General features: G+C 36.9%; 1 protein-coding gene across 1 annotated transcript in view; it reads left to right on the top strand.

The window, feature by feature from the left end:
* Positions 1 to 2,552: 2,552 nt before the first annotated feature.
* Positions 2,553 to 19,027, top strand: part of cep57 (centrosomal protein 57) — a 32,356-nt gene continuing 15,881 nt past the window's right edge. The window contains exons 1-6 of the mRNA XM_028800500.2: positions 2,553 to 2,710; positions 8,744 to 8,906; positions 17,224 to 17,403; positions 17,507 to 17,628; positions 17,907 to 18,023; positions 18,110 to 18,187. Coding sequence (XP_028656333.1) covers positions 2,675 to 2,710; positions 8,744 to 8,906; positions 17,224 to 17,403; positions 17,507 to 17,628; positions 17,907 to 18,023; positions 18,110 to 18,187 — 696 coding nt within the window. The 5' untranslated portion in view covers positions 2,553 to 2,674. The remainder of the gene's footprint in view (positions 2,711 to 8,743; positions 8,907 to 17,223; positions 17,404 to 17,506; positions 17,629 to 17,906; positions 18,024 to 18,109; positions 18,188 to 19,027) is intronic.

Raw genomic sequence — 19,027 nt, 5'->3', positions numbered from 1 at the left:
AAAGTCTCTATGTGTGGTCACTATTCAGGGAATGGATGTAGAGGTAGCATCCTCCTATCAAGTTTTTGGGGGTTAAAATCAATAACAGGGTTGGACTAGTCTCTTAACCAGAGGAACTATATAAGAGAGCAGAGTAGGCTTTTTTCTTTAGGAGACTGTATTCCTTTAATGAGTGGAGTGACATCTTCTACAACTCTGTGTTTGCCAGTGTGATTTTCTGAGCTGTAGTGAGCTGGGCTGGCAGCATCACTTCAAAAGAGGCCAACCAAATTAACAAGCTCATTACAAGGGCAGGTTCAGTTACAGGATGCACTCTGGACCCCCTGAAGTTAGTAGCGAAGGAGAGAATTTAAACAAAACTGATTGCCATTATGAACAATTGAGGACATTCAGCCAAAGTGTGGCAGAAATGCTGCTGGACGCCTTCATACTAACAGCAACATCCAAGTATAATGCCTCACTGAGAATGTGACTGGAAAGTCAGAAGTTTTCTTTATTTTTAATTTTCTTCCTTTATAGTTATTCTGGTATGTATTTGTAATACGTACGAGTTTCTGTAAAAAGCCAAATTTCCCTATGGGGACAAATTAAGTTGGATCTATGTATCGAATAACTAAATGAAGAGAGAACATAATGTATCACTGATTTAGTAATGTGTACTGTATACAGTTTAAAATAATGTCTACTGATTAAGGATTAAGAGATTATAATGTAGCAGGTTAACTGAGCTAGACCACTTGGCATTCAAATATGTTTTCCATATAGAAGATTAAAACAAGGCATTTCCAAATACTTTTGTAAACAAAAGCTTAAATACTTTAGGCACATTAACAAAGGAGCAAGCCATACTCAACAGAAGACTGGAAGGAGAAACAGAAGTAGAAGGAAAGAGAACAAGGTGATAATCATGTAAAAAAAAAAAACGAGGGAAAAAAAGACTTTGATAATGGCAAAAGTGAACAACCAAAGAAATATTATGAATGTCAATAATTTGAACTTTTCTTTCAGCAGAACACTAATAAACTCAAGACAGAACGCCCAGGACTGATAACAGACACTAGACTCATTTAGTCTGCATTTTAATGTTGAAGAAACTGAAGACCAATGTTATCTACATTGCTGTAAGAAATGAATATCATCACCCTTAATTTGTGATGCATAAATTCCAGTTGTATGTTGCTTTCCCCACATTTTTCAAGCTATATTCTAATTACAGCGTCACGGGAGTCTGCTGGAGCCAATCCCAGCCAACACAGGGCGCTAGGCAGGAAACAAACTCCGGGCAGGGCGCAAGCCCACTGCATAATTTTTCAGGCCTGTTCACTTAATGTCTTGTTGTTCAGAAATTGCAGTTGTGTAGTCTTGTTAATACTGAAATCCACACAAATAATATGCGAAGAAATGCAAAGCTAAAATAAATATGTATTTAATCTAGTAACAAGTTTTGATTGATAGAAAAACACTTGATTTGGAAATTGTGGCGCAATTCATATTTTTATTTATACTGTAAATAGGGCAGATTTCTTTCTTGTGGAGGTTGAGTAAGTGTGAACCTGAAATGTTTAATAATGAAAATATAATTTTTGAAAAATTACCTTACTGTTTTTCGTATTGAATCTATACATAATTGTGGCTAAGATTTTTTTTTTTTTATAAATTAAAAGATCATATACAAAGCCAGAACATACACTATACCATACCCTACCCATTAATCACAGCTTTAAAATTGTGACATCTTTTTGGACGTTCAGTGTTCAGTTTTAGGAGAAAACACCGTTAAATTTAACAAAAATCTTATGCAATTTTATAATTTCAAGAAACACATTTTTGCTTCTATGATTATAATCGCATGCCGTTTTCCTGTATATTAAAGATTTATGTTCACGCAGTCAACAATATTCATAAAATCACGTACAAATTTAAAGAACAGTGACTATTACCAATATTTTCATACAAATAAACACAAGTATAACAATTTTTTACGTTTATATATAGATTTAGTGTAAACGCCTAACAAATCACGATAATTACACAGAATAAACCAATTAATATGCAATAAGTAATTGTACAAAACAAATAATGCAGACATATTGAACTAGTATACAAAGGAAACCTAGATAGGATTTTTTTACACGTTAAACCCTAGAATAAGGTACTAGTGACAACCAATATGGTCTGTTCCCCGCCGCCTACCTGTTCCCTTTTCCGTCTTGCCCAAGGCGCCTCCTCTGCTGCCCGATTTCCGCTTGATTTTGGAGGTGTTTTTAAAGACAGTATCGCTTTTTATATCTTCCCCATTCTAGGCTGTGATCAGTGTTAGGATGTAAGCATGAAGGTTGTTCTTAAACAGAGAAACTTTCGGCGGTTACTTATTCCAGGCCAAATCTTTTAACTATTACAACTTGAATTTACCAGTTTCCCTTGCATTTAACCTATTGAAAAATTAATACTAACCCAACTTGGGCTTCTGATTGGTACACATTGTAAAAGGGCGGAACCTATTTTGCATTTCGACTTTTGGTTTACAAAGAGGCGTGTCAATCATAGTTAGATTATTCTGCATTGGAGGCGGGATATTGGTTGTCTTTCCTGTCCCGTATTATTAGGCACTCAGTGTTTATCGTAAATCGGTGGACCGATAGATGTTCAATACACTTTGGGACTGTTTTAATCGATGGCGACGGCGGTGGCGTCTTACAGCAAAGGCACGGTGCGTATGCAGAGGGGCGTCTAATTGCGTACGTTTGAGCAGTGCACGCGATAGACGCACGTTTGAATATCAGTAGCTGTGAGTGCGGAGGCTGTTTACTTTTGGGGGGCTGGGGTGAAATCGCGCTTTTTTGTTTGTGCATTTGTTAGCGTGTGCAGTTGCGTTTGTAGAAGGTTGGTGTTGTGATGGGGCTAGGTAAGTTTGCGACTTCTTAGCTCAGTGGAGACCTTGGGTTACAGGTCCCATACCTGCGTACGTAATTGCCTCATAATTATTCTGGTAATTGCTAAGAGAACTAGAGTAATGTAAACAAAATTATGCTTCATTGTATACTCGAATTGTATCAGAAGGCTTTAACATTTTATGTAAGGCCGTAGTGTGCATAGATGGCTGCGGTGTGACGCGGGTCAGGACCCTTATGTGCATGCATTTCTTGAGATGTCAGAAATCCAGTAGTGGAGAGGCTGCGGTCCGACTGTGGAGCATCATGTGATGATAAAAAAATATATATTGGAGTTTTAGAGTCTAAAATTTCAGCCTACGTACTAAATTCCCCATAAAGAAAGACACTATACCCTTTTCCGGTAGCACTAAATATGACAGGAACCTTCTGTGGTCGGTGCGCTGGTATTGCCAATAAGACACTTTTCGCACAGTTCTCACAACCGTTATCAAATATGTTATCCTTGTACATTACCAAAATTTAAACTATACCAATTACGAGTCTTTTTGATGTCGCATGTTTTCTTCATTGCTCCGTATGTACAGGGTGGTGGTACTTGCTTTTAATACTGTAATGTGCAATAGATATTCAGAACGTATTTTTCTTTGGAATTACCTTCACTCTATAAACATATTTATATTAAATATTACGTAATTGTAATTGACAGGGCCCAGAGTCGTTTTCTTGAACAGTATACTTGTGGAAACGTGCTTGGATTAATAAAGTATCTATCTATCTATCTATACGGTGCCGTTTCATAACATGTTAATTTCCATTACTCACAGTCGTCTTTCAGGATGCTTTCCAAAGGCCACTTTAGATGTCACCCGAACTGCATCACAACAGCTCGAGTTGCACCTCTTCCTTTCTTTTCACTGCTTACCTAAAGGCAGTGTCCAAATGTGATATTTGCTATGCCAGCTGTCATCTGGGATATGTTTCATTCTGCTCAGCACCCGTGTGATTGTGTACAGTAATGATAAACCTGAAGACTCTTCCTCCGCAAACTATTACTTATTCAGGCAGGTGGTGTTTTGAAATGGTTCTGATGTCACTTCTGACTTACTTTTTGACACAAATTAAAGTAATTAAAACTGTTGGCTCATATTTAAATAATATATATGTCTGTAATTTGCAAAAAGAAAACTGTACTTGAGTTATAGTATTTGTTAATTGCCATGAGGGAATTTAATTTATGGTGTATAAATAGAATATAATTTAAGAGTAAACTTCAAAACCTAAGTCTATTTGCAATGCAGCATTTGTGGGCTGTCTGTTCATGCAGTATGTCCTGTGGAATTGTAGAATTTAGATCCCTTTATCCTGTCCAGTTATAGACCTATTTCTAAATTGTATTTTCTTGACAAGATTCTTGAAAAAGTTTGTTCTTTTTCCAGCTTGAAGATTTTTTTAAATAAAATGGTATTTTGGATGATTTTCAGTCTGGTTTTAGAGCTTGTCATAGCACAGGAACTGTACTTTTAAAGGTTTGTAATCTTCTATTAATAACTGACTCTGGTGAAATTGCAATCTTGATTCTTTTGGATCTTATCACAGCATTTGATACTGTGGACCAAGCAATCTCTTAAAACATTTGAAGCAATATATATGGGTTCAGGGTGTTGCTCTTGAATGGTTCCAGTCCTATTTAACAAGTCACAGTTTTTCTGTATGGCTTGCTGATTCTTCATCCACCTCAGCCCCTCTTAGCTCTGGTGTTCCACATGGTTCCATTCTTGGCCCTGTACGTTTTACTCTTTACATGTTGCCTTTAGGTTCCATTATTAGGAAGTATGAGATTTCTTTTCATTTTTATGGTGACGGTATGCAGCTTTACTTGCCATTTAAAACAAACACTATAGGGAGGTTCAGCATGCCTGTTGCATGAGTGTTTTAATGAAATCCTGGATGACAATAAACTTTCTTCAGCTCAATGAAAAGAAAACAGAAATATTGTTTTTTGTATTTGCTGAAATTTCAACTTCTCTAAATAATGCTCTTGGCTCTCTGGTATTATATGAGAGGCGTTATACCAAAAACGTGGGGGGTATTTTTGAGAGAACTTTCACAGTTGATAAACAGATTAATGCTGTAGTTAGATCCTGTTTTTATCAGGTGAGTCTTTCATCAAAGTTTAGGGTCTTTTTATCTCAAAATGATCTCAGAAAAAGCAGTTCACGTGTTTATAACCTCTAGGTTAGATTATTGTAATAGTCTGTACCTTCGGGTTGATCAGGCATCCTTACATCACCTACAGATGGCGCAGAATGCTGCGGCCCATTTTTTAACTCACACTCACAAATGTAACTATATTTCTCCAGTACTCACCTCTCTTTACTTGCTTCCAGTTCATATTCAAATTGATTTAAAAAATGTGTTAATGGTTTTTAAATGCCTAAATGGACTGGTGCCTTCTTTCTTCTCAGATCTTTTAAAAATTTACACCCCAAAGAGAGCACTTAGGTCATCTAGCCAGTTGCTATTAGTGGTCCCTAGGTCAAGGTATAAATGGAGAAGTGACCGGGCTTTTTTGGTAGCTGCCCCCTCTCTGTGGAACAGTTTACTGGAGTATATCAGAATGGCCCCCTCTTTAGTCACATTTGTCATTACCTAAGACTTACTTCTTCACGCTGGCTTTTGAATCAATGGTGTGAGTCTTTTTTTCCTTTTCTCTTATTGTTATCTTGCTGCTGCTAACTTAATTTGTTCTATTTTCCTTTATTTTTGGTTATTTTTAATTCTATGTGACTGATTTTTATGTGATTAATTTTATTTATTTTATTTTTGATTGAACAGCACTTTGGCTGGCTGTTTGTAAATGTGCTTTATAAATAAAGTTTTGTTGTTTTTGTATGCTTAGCCATATGGCTAAATTCCTATCATTATATTTGGTTTCTTAGAATGAGATTGGCATATCCTAGGTTAGCAAATTTACAGAACCTTCGCAGTTCCACTAGCAAAACCCTGCAGCTAACTGCCACAAACAAGAACAGATGTATGTAGAACAACACTGATATTTCTGTGTGTTTCAGAGAGTTGAAGTAAACCAGACCATCAAATTAATAGATTTCTCATCCATGAATAGGATTGGATTTTTAAAACTACCTGCAATATTTTATCTACTTACCTCAAGCCACAAATCAATATATATTATCCACCCATTACCTTTTTTCTATGAAGTGGCAGTGAAGAGCCAGAACTTATTACAGGAGCTTCTTGCTATCTGTTCAAATATTACTTATGGCTGTATGTGCAAAAGAAAAATGAGAAAATAGATAAATATTGTGTATGCATAAATGTTCTTATGTATACATATAACTTGCATGCTTAAACGTGTGTTGTATAAATATGTACTTGTATGCTTGCATAACTCCTTACTGAATGAGCTTACATATTTAAGCAGAAAATACTTCCTTATACTCTGTAAACACTCTCCCTGTATTGGAAATTAGTTTTCCTTACTTTTCTGTATCAGTTTAACTTTTTCTCTCAGGGTTGCTCTAGACCATTTAACTTATGCTTAGCCATGTGTAAAACTAGCACTGATAAATAATTACTAAAAATATCTAAAGCAGGGGTGCCCACACTTTTTCGGCTTGCAAGCTGCTTTTAAAATGACCAGGTCGAAATGATCTACCTACATTAAAAATGCTATATCTATATATATACTGAGTATACTTTATACATAAAATATATGTTGTTGTATACATAAAATATATGTTGTTGTACCTTGCATAACTGAATAACCTTTATGGCACAATAACAATTCAATACATTCATGGTCACTACAGTATTTGGATTTAATAATCTTCATGTGGGAAAAGGCTGACTCACATAAATAAGTAGAGCCGAATAATGCAGTCAAGGAGGTAGCACATTTCCTCATGTTTGGGTACTTTTTCTCTGTGAGTAAGTTCCAAAACTGTCCAAGGGACCCAGACTTCAGCTGAATGTCATCCTGTAGTGTCAAAATGTCATCCTCCACTGTAGAGGAGTTTTAGGTGAAACAGTGTTGCAATTTTTGATGCGGGTGAATCACCCTCAACATCTTCCCTAAACGGATAGCACTTAAATGTAGCGATTGGCTCAAGTAAAGCTGAGTCTTGAAACCGTCTGTCAAAGTCTGACATTCAATTTTCAATCTGCTCTGTGTAGTGTATGCTGTCAAGTTGCGCACACGCCTTCCATTGCGTCTCCAGCTCTGATGGGAGGTTTTGGATATTCCCCAAATCAAGGCTCTGCAGCTTTGAGGACAGATGTTGCATTTTTCGTTTGAAAGCATTAACTGAGCTAATCATATTGACCATGGAGTTCTCTTTTCCTTGCAGCTGTAAATTAAGCTCATTCAACATGTTGGTCAGATCGGGAAAAAAATGACAAGTCTAGCAGCCATTGATTGTTATTAAGTTGCTTGTATTCTGCATGTTTAATGACAAGGAGAAACTCCTTTTTCTCCAGCCAGGAGACGAAGGCCTCTTTTATCATCTCTTCATCTTGGAAGGATTTCTTATGCTTAATGATTGAGTGACTCACCCGGAACGATGCTTCGGTGTGTCTGCCTTTGCTTTTGAATTTAGCCGAGTGAAAAATGACGGCTGTCCGATTAACTGCGATTTTAGTTCCCCCTCCTTTCTCTTTCTCAGATCGCTTTTCGGAAGGAAGTCAGTTTCGTAGTTTTTATGAACAGTTCGAAAGTGCCTTTCCACATTTTCCTTCTTTGGAATGGCAATGATAGATTGACAGATCAGACAAATGCACTTTGATTGTGACATTGTGAGGAAAAAAATCCTCTTCCAATTACACATCCAGCCCATACCCACCCAAACATTTTTTTTTTTAAATCCCTTCTTTAGTCAATATAAATTGGAAGGCTAACTAGCTCACAGCCGGAGTTTTGCAGTAGCTCGCGCGTTTGATCGTGCATGCGGGATGACCAGTGTGCTAGAAGAAAAGAGATCTCAGACTGGCCCTGTTTGTCAATCAAGTGGCAAATGCCATAGGGAGGATATACGTATAGACTAACGTTTAAAAAAAATTTTTTGAATGTAACGTAGTCTACCTGCACTACCTTTCCGATCTACCGTACCAGTCGACCGTGATCGACGTATTGGGCACCCCTGATCTAAAGTTTGCTGAGCAATAGAAAATGAGAAAATGATGCATGAGTTTGTGTACTGAAACAAAATGGAAAAATAATTGCGGTAATACAGATATAAAAACCTTGACTCATTATGCTGGGAATGATATTCCCTATTTACCCGCAGCAGATACTTAGTGTGAATACCTAACACACATACTTTCACACGTAATACATACTATTTCTTGTAGTGGGATTGGTCCCATGTTGGATCACATTCATACCTCATGAAAACTGCTTCAGGATTTGCTTGGTAATGCACCAAGACCACATTTAACAAAGGGTCTAAATCCAGTTTCATGGAAGATGCACCAAATGATCTAGGTGTGAAAATGCCTTTAGTTAAATTCATTTGTCACATAGATAGACTGTATGCAGTAATACATTTCAGAGCAACTTTACCAGCAGCCCCAGCAGTATAGCACTATTTGACAGGTTTAGAGGGTGCAGAGGCTGCTGGGAAGAAGATAGAGTAAGCTGGCCCTTTAAAAAGGAACCTGAAGGACACCATGTGGATTACGATCATCTCTTGCTTCATACATACGCTTCTCATGCTTCATTGGATTACAGCTCATCCTTTGGTTTATAGTTTCCATCTAGATGTATGTGCTTTCCTTTGCCTGCTTGTCTGTGAGTTTTTTTTTTTTGCTGATGTGCTATTTTCTTTTTACAGCCTCGGGATAATTTGTTGAGGAATACAGTGGGTCCAGAAGGAATTGATTGTCTGTCTGAACACTCCTGTATTGACTATCCCACAAGTCGGCCTTTTCTTAACTCTGATTTGCATATAGAACCAGGCAGACCAGTGAATGCGTATCCTCTGGGCAACAGAACAGGTATGAACCATCTCTTTTTTTGAAGAAGTTCATTATAGAATAATTTTAAGCAGGGATGATCCTATCAGGTTTTATTTGTTTTTGTTTTTGTTTAGGACCTATAGCCATCACTGATTTCATGCTATTGAATTGTCTGATTTTGATTAGTTTTATTTGTTTATCATCCCAAGTAACAAAATGTTTAATTTTGCACAAAATATTTATCCATAGAAAACCATCTTGTTCTTTAGTCATCTTTATTTTATATGTTAAAGCACCATGCCTGAAATGGTAAAAAGAACTGTCGGTGTACTTCTTTTTGTTCATGCTGAAAAGCTGGGGGTGTTGGATCTCATAAAAAGTATGTCAGCACGCTGATGTGTACACACACACACACACATATACATTTAAATCCAATGTCTGTCCGCTTTTAACGAGAGAACTACTTAATGTATTTAGATTGTGTTTTTTTTTTTTCTTTTTTTCAATAATTTGCTTGAACATTCTGGTTGATTTTTGTATCTTCTGTCATTATGCTATGTTTCATAGTTCGCTTGCAGTACCAATTCATTTGCACAAATCCAAGCGACACAGAGGGGGCCTGGGCCCTCCTCACTCACGAGCCAGCTTTGGGGTGTACCCTTACTTCCACTTAGCTAGCGAACGAGAGAACTACTTAATGGATTTAGATCAAGTTTTTTTCTATAATTTGCTTGAACATTCCGGTTGATTTTGTGACTTTTCTCATCATACTAAGAAACATAGTTCACTTGCAGGAGTGATATATTCTTGTTAATCTGAGACAGAGGCTGCGGGCCGAGGGGAGGGGGAAGTGTAACATCAGGAGTGGGGAGCCGGTCAGGACCCTCCTAAGTGTCCTGCTTCACTACTACACAGGTAGAACCGCGGGGGACGGCTAGTTTTATATATATATATATATAATATATATATATGGTTTCTAATGTGGTCTGGACCAATAGCGTACAGACCACAACTAAAGGGAAATGTGTGTACAGAGTAATGCACTGCTGGTAAATCACTGATTTTACTACACCACCTGTTGTAAAAAATCTAATCCTGTTGTCCGAATAGAGTTTAAAAATTGCAGATGTCCTCCAGTATTACTTTACCCCACATCCTGGTGTAAAAACTAATCCCGTCCAAATAAGAGGGAGGCATAATCTAAGTGTCAGTTTTAGCATGTTCAATAAACAATGAGTCTTGTTCATGACCAGTTGCACCTGTCTTGTCGATTTTATAATTTTTGTATATTCCATGCAGGCTGTTGCTTGGCAGTGCTACATTAACATTTTATTTAGAGCAATGTACAAATAAACAATCACACTCTTATTACAGATTATCGAGTAATGATTCAATTAATTATGCCTAACAAATGTTTAAAGTAAAGCAAGTATTCAAGGACATTTATTACTTAAGAATACATGTTAAGTGAGCAGTCAGTTGGCACAGATAACTAAAATGAGCATTGCTCAAAAGACTCTTTAAAAAGGTGATGTTATAATAACAAAATTAAAATCAGAAATTTAACAGTTATTTCCCATTGTGTTTAATATGGAAAACAAGACCGTGTTTGGGAATTCCAATTTTAACCATCAGAATATGCAAAGTCTGGAAATATTTTCATTCTCCCTGTAAAGCCTACTTTCCACAAACACACCTGAGGAAAATCTTGCGTACTGCTTGCTGATAACCGCCTTTGTTTTGCAAATGTGTCGGTTAGCAGTGCTAAAGCTAAAAATGACCCATCCCCACTTCAGCCAGCAGTTTACCCCTTCTGACACTTACACTCTATGTTTAGCACCACCAACTTGAATCCTCTCACTTACAGCTCATGTCTCTGTTTAAGATTTTATATGGCAAAGACTTGTAAGATGGTACAGTATATTAGTAATAATATCATTACAGTAATCCCTCCTCCATCGCGGGGGTTGCGTTCCAGAGCCACCCGCGAAATAAGAAAATCCGCGAAGTAGAAACCATATGTTTATATGGTTATTTTTATATTGTCATGCTTGGGTCACAGATTTGCGCAGAAACACAGGAGGTTGTAGAGAGACAGGAACGTTATTCAAACACTGCAAACAAACATTTGTCTCTTTTTCAAAAGTTTAAACTGTGCTCCATGACAAGACAGAGATGACAGTTCCGTCTCACAATTAAAAGAATGCAAACATATCTTCCTCTTCAAAGGAGTCAGGATCAGAGACTGTCATAAAGGCAGAGGAAAATCAATAGGGCAGTTTGGCTTTTAAGTATGCGAAGCACCGCGGCACAAAGTTGATGAAGGCGGCAGCTCACACCCCCTCCGTCAGGAGCAGACAAAGAGAGAGAGAGAGTAAAGAGACAGAGAAAAACAAACAAGCAAGAATCAATACGTGCCCTTCGAGCTTTTAAGTATGCGAAGCACCGTGCAGCATGTCGTTTCAGGAAGCAGCTGCACAAAAGATAGCAACGTGAAGATAATCTTTCAGCATTTTTAGACGAGCGTCCGTATCGTCTAGGTGTGCGAACAGCCATCCCTGCTCAATCCCCCTACGTCAGGATCACAGATAGTCAGTGCAAGAGAAAGAGAAAAGTAAGCTGAGCCATCTGCCAATAGCATCCCTTGTATGAAATCAACTGGGCAAACCAACTGAGGAAGCATGTACCAGAAATTAAAAGACCCATTGTCCGCAGAAACCCGCGAAGCAGCGAAAAATCCGCGATATATATTTAAATATGCTTACATATAAAATCCGCGATGGAGTGAAGCCGCGAAAGGCGAAGCGCGATATAGCGAGGGATTACTGTATTTGAAATGCATACATGTGCATGTATGCATGCATGTGTGTTCCATGTCTACAACAATCTGTGTAAATGTACGACAAAACAAGAAATGTTAGGTCTTGTATATACAAAGCAAATGTATGTGTTTATTATATCAAATATAACTGCTTGAATGTGAGTTTTTACTTTTTTTGACAATCGCGATTCTGTGATGATAACTGGCACACAGACCTAAATTGCTGTTTAGCATTACATTTTGCAATAAACAAACCTGCACTGTCTGTTATTCAATAGAAATGTATATATTATATCCCATATGACTACTTGCATGTGAAACACACACAAACATACACATGCATGAAAACATCTTTATTTGGAAAGCTATTTGGACTTCCCAGTCTATACGCATTCAGCAACATGTCATTTGAATGATTAATTTATTTAGTTTTTCTCTTGAATACTTGTTTCATTATAACTTTTGTGAAAGTGTTTATGTTCCATGTCTTAATTTGAAAACGATACTTGTATTTCACATTCACAGTAACGAAACAATATGGCATTTATCCGAGGTTAAAAACTAATGAAAAGAAATCATTCAAATGACATGTCTCTGTGAATGTTTGAAGTCCAAATATTAATCGGTAAAGAATAAAGACATTTGCATTCATGCATTGTGTGCTTGCTTGTTTAATTTTGAAACTGCCATATTTGATATAATAAAAACATGCATTTGATCTGAGTCTGTAACAGTCCGCTAAATGTATGGTTCTTGTAAAAGTTAGGGCAATAAAGACAAATTATTTATCAGTGCCATTGTAATTACCCAAATGTGACATAAGCTCGATATAATAAACACATACATTTGCTTTCTGTGTACAAGACCTAACAGTTCTTTTTCGTTATATATTTACACATATTGTTGTAGACACAGAACACTCATGAAATGCACAGTATTTCAAATAATGATATCATTTCTTATATAGTGCCTTACAAGTTTTTGCTATATAAAATCTTCAACAGTGGCGGTGACAAACACATCGTAAAAGTGTCACGAGGCACAAATGGCTGGCTGTACTGGGCATAGGTGAGTGGCGGCTATCAGTGGGCAATATGGTGAGGTGATAAGGCCATCTAAATTTCCTCGCAAGTGTTGGGGAATGTAGGGTGATCAAGGGAAACAAAATTTGGTGGGGATTCTAGTGTTAATAGGTGAAGCATAAAACAGCAGTAAATTGGAGATCTCAAGTGCAAGAGTGACCATTATAATGCCATTATCCAAGAGCACCGCAGTTGGTTTAGTAAAACTAGCCTCCAAATGCTCATAAAGATTGTGTTTAAAAGGCTATCTCCTTTACTAATAATTGACTCAACAAGCTCACTATTCAAAAATGCAAATAGGTCAGTCAGTATTTGCTGTGGAGGAGACGTGCCAAAAAAAAAGGACATAAAGTGTAGCACTTCTAGAGTAATACAAAGTGAAACTAGTGTCAGGGGGAAAAAACAGTTATAGAATTCAAGGAATTTTTTGTGATGCATTCTTCTTGACAGCCCTAATAGACTTACATAGATTTAGGTTTTGCATGAAGTTCACTGGGCAAGTAAGTTGCTATTTGTGGTGTGCATTTTTTTTTTTTATGTAAAAGTATGGGTTAACTGCTTTGTAATAATAACTATATCTACTCTTTTCCTAAGCACAAATACTGACGCATCTAGTGTGATGTAGTTTACCACGTTGCCACACAGCAGGCAGCTGATCGGGAGACTTTGCCAGTGTTCAGTCTAGCTTCTAAGCTCAACAGTCCTTTATTATTATTATTATTTTTATATATATATATATTTAATTAGAGAAACGTCTATCTGTCACTTTGATATTCATACATTCTGTTCAGTGTACCAGGAGGTTTAGAGAAGTCCTGTTTAGAGATGCCTCCCTATTGATTCAGCCTCGCAACACAGAAAGGCTATAGCTTGGTGCAGTTTGAAAATATCAGTGTCTCCTTTTAGGGGCAGGTGGCTGTTTTAGGTCACCAAATGAAGGCATACTCGGAGTTCAATGAATGCAAGTCATACTCTACTTTGATGCTTTCATGTGTAACAGTATCCAAACTGGACATAAACTTACTTCTTACAGGGTGCATTTACTAATACTGCAACAGTTGTACAGCATGCAGTAGAGGAAGACTGGGATAATTACATTGCACCCGGAATAATATGAATAAAGTGGCTGGTTAGTAATGTGAAGTTGCTGTTTCATGACTGTCTTGCGGTGGGTATTACTGACGTTCGAACATGGGAGAATATAATTCGTCTGCAGCAATATCATATTAATTAGATGGAGAATATCATATTTTCTTACAAAATACTATTTGCCTGAGGAAATGCTATTGTTCAATAATTAATAACTTTTTAGTGAAAGATGAAATGTGTGGGTTATACAGGGATGTAGGATACATTCAGGAAAATATGGTAGTCAGTTTTAAATTTTGTATATAAAGCACATACAATTTACATTTTTAAGGATGTTGTACATTTTTTTCATTAGGCATAACTTATAGGCATACCTGAAGATGCTAAAAAAGAGCTGCTGCAATCTATGTTTCGCTCACTGGATAAATTTAATTATTTAAAAAAAAAATGTGAATCTGATAACAAACTGAAAACAACTTGATTCAGATAACATTAACAACACTTAGCATTTTAAAATGGTCCATCTCTTTGTTGGTTAGTTACTTGTTACTTGTCATGTTATGACTTGAAGATGAAAAAATCACTTTCCCAGATAGTCTCAACGCTTCATTGATGTCACAGTACAGGAGTGCTTAGTTAAAATCTAACCATCCATAGATGTTGGTGCAACAAAAACAAAAGCTGCTGGCTGGAACCTACCTAACTGGTCTATCACTCTAAGGAAAATTCCATGTAGGTCATATGTTAATAATATGATTTTATAAGTTTTAATATGTTTTTACAGAATCCTTATTGAAAGTCAGTAGATAATGAAAAAAAATCTACCCCATCAGACTGTAATTTCTGCCTAAGTTACTGCTCTGACAAGAAATGTTTTAGCCACAAAGTAGTAAACTATCATCTGTCTGAGCTGTGAATTTTGACTGGTAACTTAAAATAATACTAAAATTGTGGCCAGATATACAGTAAATGAAATATTTAAATCTGGCCGCAATTGTAGTATTATTTTAAGTGTCTTGTACCAAACAAAATTTGTAAAACTCACTCAAAAAAGAAAGAAGTAGAGAAAGAACTTCTACACCATCACTTTAGTGTATTGTGCTTTCTTGGCTCTCTCTGTCCTGTAATATTGTGAGCTCAGCTGCATTCACCTGTCCACCTTAAGCGCATGTTATTAATTTTGCTGCAAAATGCACTCCTCCTTATTGAACACATTAAGCTTAAGTAATAAACATTGATTAGAGAGTTTTTCACTACAGTGTTAATGCCGGTAGCCATGGGATTTATGGCAAAACTGTAGTGACCAGTTAAGTAATTGGCTTTTTATGCATGTATGCAGGATTCAGACTTTACAAAATGCAATTTAGATCCAAACGGGTATGCAGCACAACAAAGTCAATGGAAAGCAACTCTTTTCTGCCTGCTCTGTTGGAAATACAGTACTGTGAACTGTGCTGGAAAATGTTTTAAATTCTGTGAATGGTGACCAGTTGGTTAATGAGTCATTGTAATGAACAGGATCATAAGCACAAACCAAACAAAATACAATTAGGGTATGTTTTTGGAAAACCATGTTTATGTCCATCCACACTGAAACACTGATACTATGTTTTCAGAAGTATATAGCCCTGGAGACTGTTTTAAGAAGTCTTTGTTAACAGGGGTTGAAAACGATGGGATAGTGATGAAGAAAGTTGAAAATATAGATACAGTGGAACCTCGGGTCACGACCGTAATTCGTTCCAAAACTCTGGTCGTAACCCAATTTGGTCGTGACCCGAAGTAATTTTCCCCATAGGATTGTATGTAAATACAATTATTTCCATTTCCAGACCGTACGAACTGTATGTAAATTTTTTTTTTTTTAATTTTTAAGCACAAATATAGTTAATTATACCATAGAATGCACAGCGTAATAGTAAACTAAATGTAAAAACATTGAATAACACTGAGAAAACCTTGAACAACAGAGAAAACTAACATTGCAAGAGTTCGCGCTATAGCGCTACGAACTGCTCGCTAAAAAAACTTTTTTTTAATGAGTTTTAAGCACAGGGAAAAACATGAACATTTGAAAAATCCGTAATTTAATAAACAACCAAGAAAAGTAACATTGCAACAATGCACACTACGAACCGATCGCTGTAAACAGAAGTGAAGTGGGGGTTAAAATCCAATAGAAAAAAATCTTCATTAAATACAATGACGTTAAAACAATGCTTGAATCAGTCTCTTTAAAAACAAGCCCGCTGCATTCTTTAACTGCCTTCTCGGCCTTATGTGCCAGGCCTCTCGCGTGTGTGCGCACATGTCTCTCTCGTGCGTGCATGTGTCTGTCTGTCTGTCTCTCTCGCTCACTGCACAGGGAATGCACAGGGAGAGACTGAACAGGTGCGGAAATCATCGGCGCACACAAACCGAAAGGGAAACTGGCTTGTTTGTATACCGAGTGTGTGGTCGTGAACAGATGCAAAAGTTTGGCAAACGTTTTGGTTGTAACACGATTTGTACGTGTTCAGAGACGTTCCTGAACCGAGGTTCCACTGTAAATGTGTTTTTACAAGAAAACACATTTAGTGTGGATGGGGCAGCAATGTACAATGTTCAGATGGGGACAATGACTAGTTGAGTACAGATCCTGAGGCCTTCTCATTAAGTGCACTTTTAGGTTTCAGACCCTACCTATCCTCCATTGTCTAGTCAAATTTAACATTATTACTTCCTATGTGTAACACTTGACATTTGCTAAAAGTGGGTGTTATCTGCCAAAAGTCTGCTCAAATCTGAATTCTGTCCAGGTCACTCTGTGACAATTCAGCTGATGCTAGGTTATCTGCAATTCCACCTAATTTATTAGTATCTGCTATTTCAACCAGCTTGTTATATATATTTTTATGAATTTTATTTAAATATTAGAAAGAGTAGCAGCCCCTGCACTTATGTGAGAGAGATGTGTCACCTTTTTTGTAAATTGTCCTTGTACTGTTACTTTTGTTTCTGGTATTTAAGCCAATTTTCCACCCATCTGCACATTGCTACTGAAACTCCCAAATTATTTTAGTTTCATTATCTTTCATTTTAATATCTTATGAACTGTTAAAACCTTTATATATTCAGAGTATAAAACTGGCCTAGATGGGTTTAACAATTCTGAAAAAAGTCTGTGGTTTGAGTAGGATTTACACTAATGTTATATCCTATGTCTTTTTGTCATTGCAATATCATCAGCAACTTGCTATTGTTCAGTCCTTTTATTGCCATCAATACAGTCCACTTGTTTGTGTCATCTGATAAGCCCCTAAGGTTATGTGGTACTGCTTCAGGGATGTGACCGTGTAATTGATCCTTTACATTGTCTTCCTAGCTATTTTTACTGCATTGAAGAACTTACAAGAGAAGATCCACCACTTGGAGCAAGAGCGCATGCAGGCACAGGAAAACTTGCAGCGTCTCTCCAGAGAGACCTTGGAATATAAGAAAATACATGATCATGAGCGAGAGCACCGAGATGACAAAAAGTCACAGATAGCCAAACAAAATGAGGGTGTGTGTATCTGGCATTTCTGAACTTGCAACAGCTGTTTTATACACTATTAAAGTATCAGTATGTACTAGAATATTTAATAAATGTTTTCCCCACTGCTTAGAACTGTCATTGCAACTGAAAGAAGCAGAATCACGTTGCAGTCTCCTGGAAAAGCAATTGGAATATATGAGAAAAATGGTGCACAATGCAGAAGCAGACCGTACTTCTTTGTTAATGAGACAGGTATGAAATGAGTATTTATTTTGCTGCTTAAGTGTCAGCATGATTTATCTTGTTACAAACTTTGATCTGTCTGTTTATGTACACTTAGTCATTATTTGTTTTTGCTTTACCTTTGCCATTTTCATAATTGGGTACTGAGTAATCAGTGTGAACAAAAGCCAGATCTGTAATTATTTGTTTTGTCACTTGGGGACAGATTATTTGCTCCTAGGTATATTTTGGCCACCTCCTTGGGTGTGTCCTTCTTGTTCATCCTCAAGATTGATGCTTGTTTTCAGATGTCCCTGGAGAGAGAGAAGTCTGCAAATCACTCAGACGTTCAGTCCAAGTTGGAGAAGTTGGACATCCTGGAAAGAGAGTATTGCAAACTTACAGCAACACAGAGACTTGCAGAGGTCAGTCTGTAGCAAATCCTGTTTTATGCTGTATTGAAAATGTGTTAATTGTTAGTTGAAGTCTTGAATTTTTTTTTTATATGCAGAGTAAAATAAGGGATCTAGAACAGAAGCTTTATAATGAAGAACACCACAGGAAATTACTGCAACATAAAGCTGTCCAGGTATTACTGATTTTCTTCTTTCTAAACGTGCAGGGATAGAGTGGGTTGAGATGAGTACAGTATGCGCTTGCCTTAATTTTCCTTTACAGTGGAAGTATCCTCAGATTTGTAGATAGATAGATACTGTTTTAATCTTTAATACTCCAGCAGCAGCATACTGATAAAAACAATATTATATTAAAGAGTGATAAAAATGCAGGTATAACAGACAATAACTTTGTATAATGTTAACGTTTAACCCCCGGGTGGAATTGTAATGAGTTTGTGTAGTACGTGTTGTAGCTGTTATAGTTTAAGTACCATGTTTTTCTGAATATACCACGTGCCTTTGTATAACCAACACATTTCCTTTTTTTTATATTTGGTTGGGGTAGGACAGTATAACCTGCATGTTTGCTCTCTTACATTTATATATAACTAGAACACCTGAATAAGTTAACCCACAACCAACAATAGCCTGCATGCACAAATTATTGCACCATTTGTACCTGTTTGTGTTTGTCACCATAAAGGTTGTTCAGGACTGAACAACAGTGTAGCCTCAGGAACATGGCATTTTATAATAAAACAAAGAATATACTCCATATAATTGATATTTCGTCACTGCTGAAGTATTGTGTTTTGTCATGTTTAAAGCTTGGCGATACCTGCCGCAAGCCAGTCATGACCAGCAAAGTTCACTTTGTCAACAGTCCGTATGCTATAATGTCTTTTGGGTGCCACAATTCTGGGTGTGGTGGAATTTTCCAAGCTGTTCTCTGCTGCACAATTCTGACTGTTTCAATATTATTACTTGTACCCATAAGCAGTCAATTTAAGTCTAGTTTGCATGCAAAGCGT

Source organism: Erpetoichthys calabaricus, chromosome 4 (assembly GCF_900747795.2).
Source record: "Erpetoichthys calabaricus chromosome 4, fErpCal1.3, whole genome shotgun sequence".
Lineage (NCBI taxonomy): Eukaryota > Metazoa > Chordata > Cladistia > Polypteriformes > Polypteridae > Erpetoichthys > Erpetoichthys calabaricus.
The sequence above is the reverse complement of the archived record's forward strand: the minus strand, read 5'-3'. Positions and strand labels throughout refer to the sequence as shown.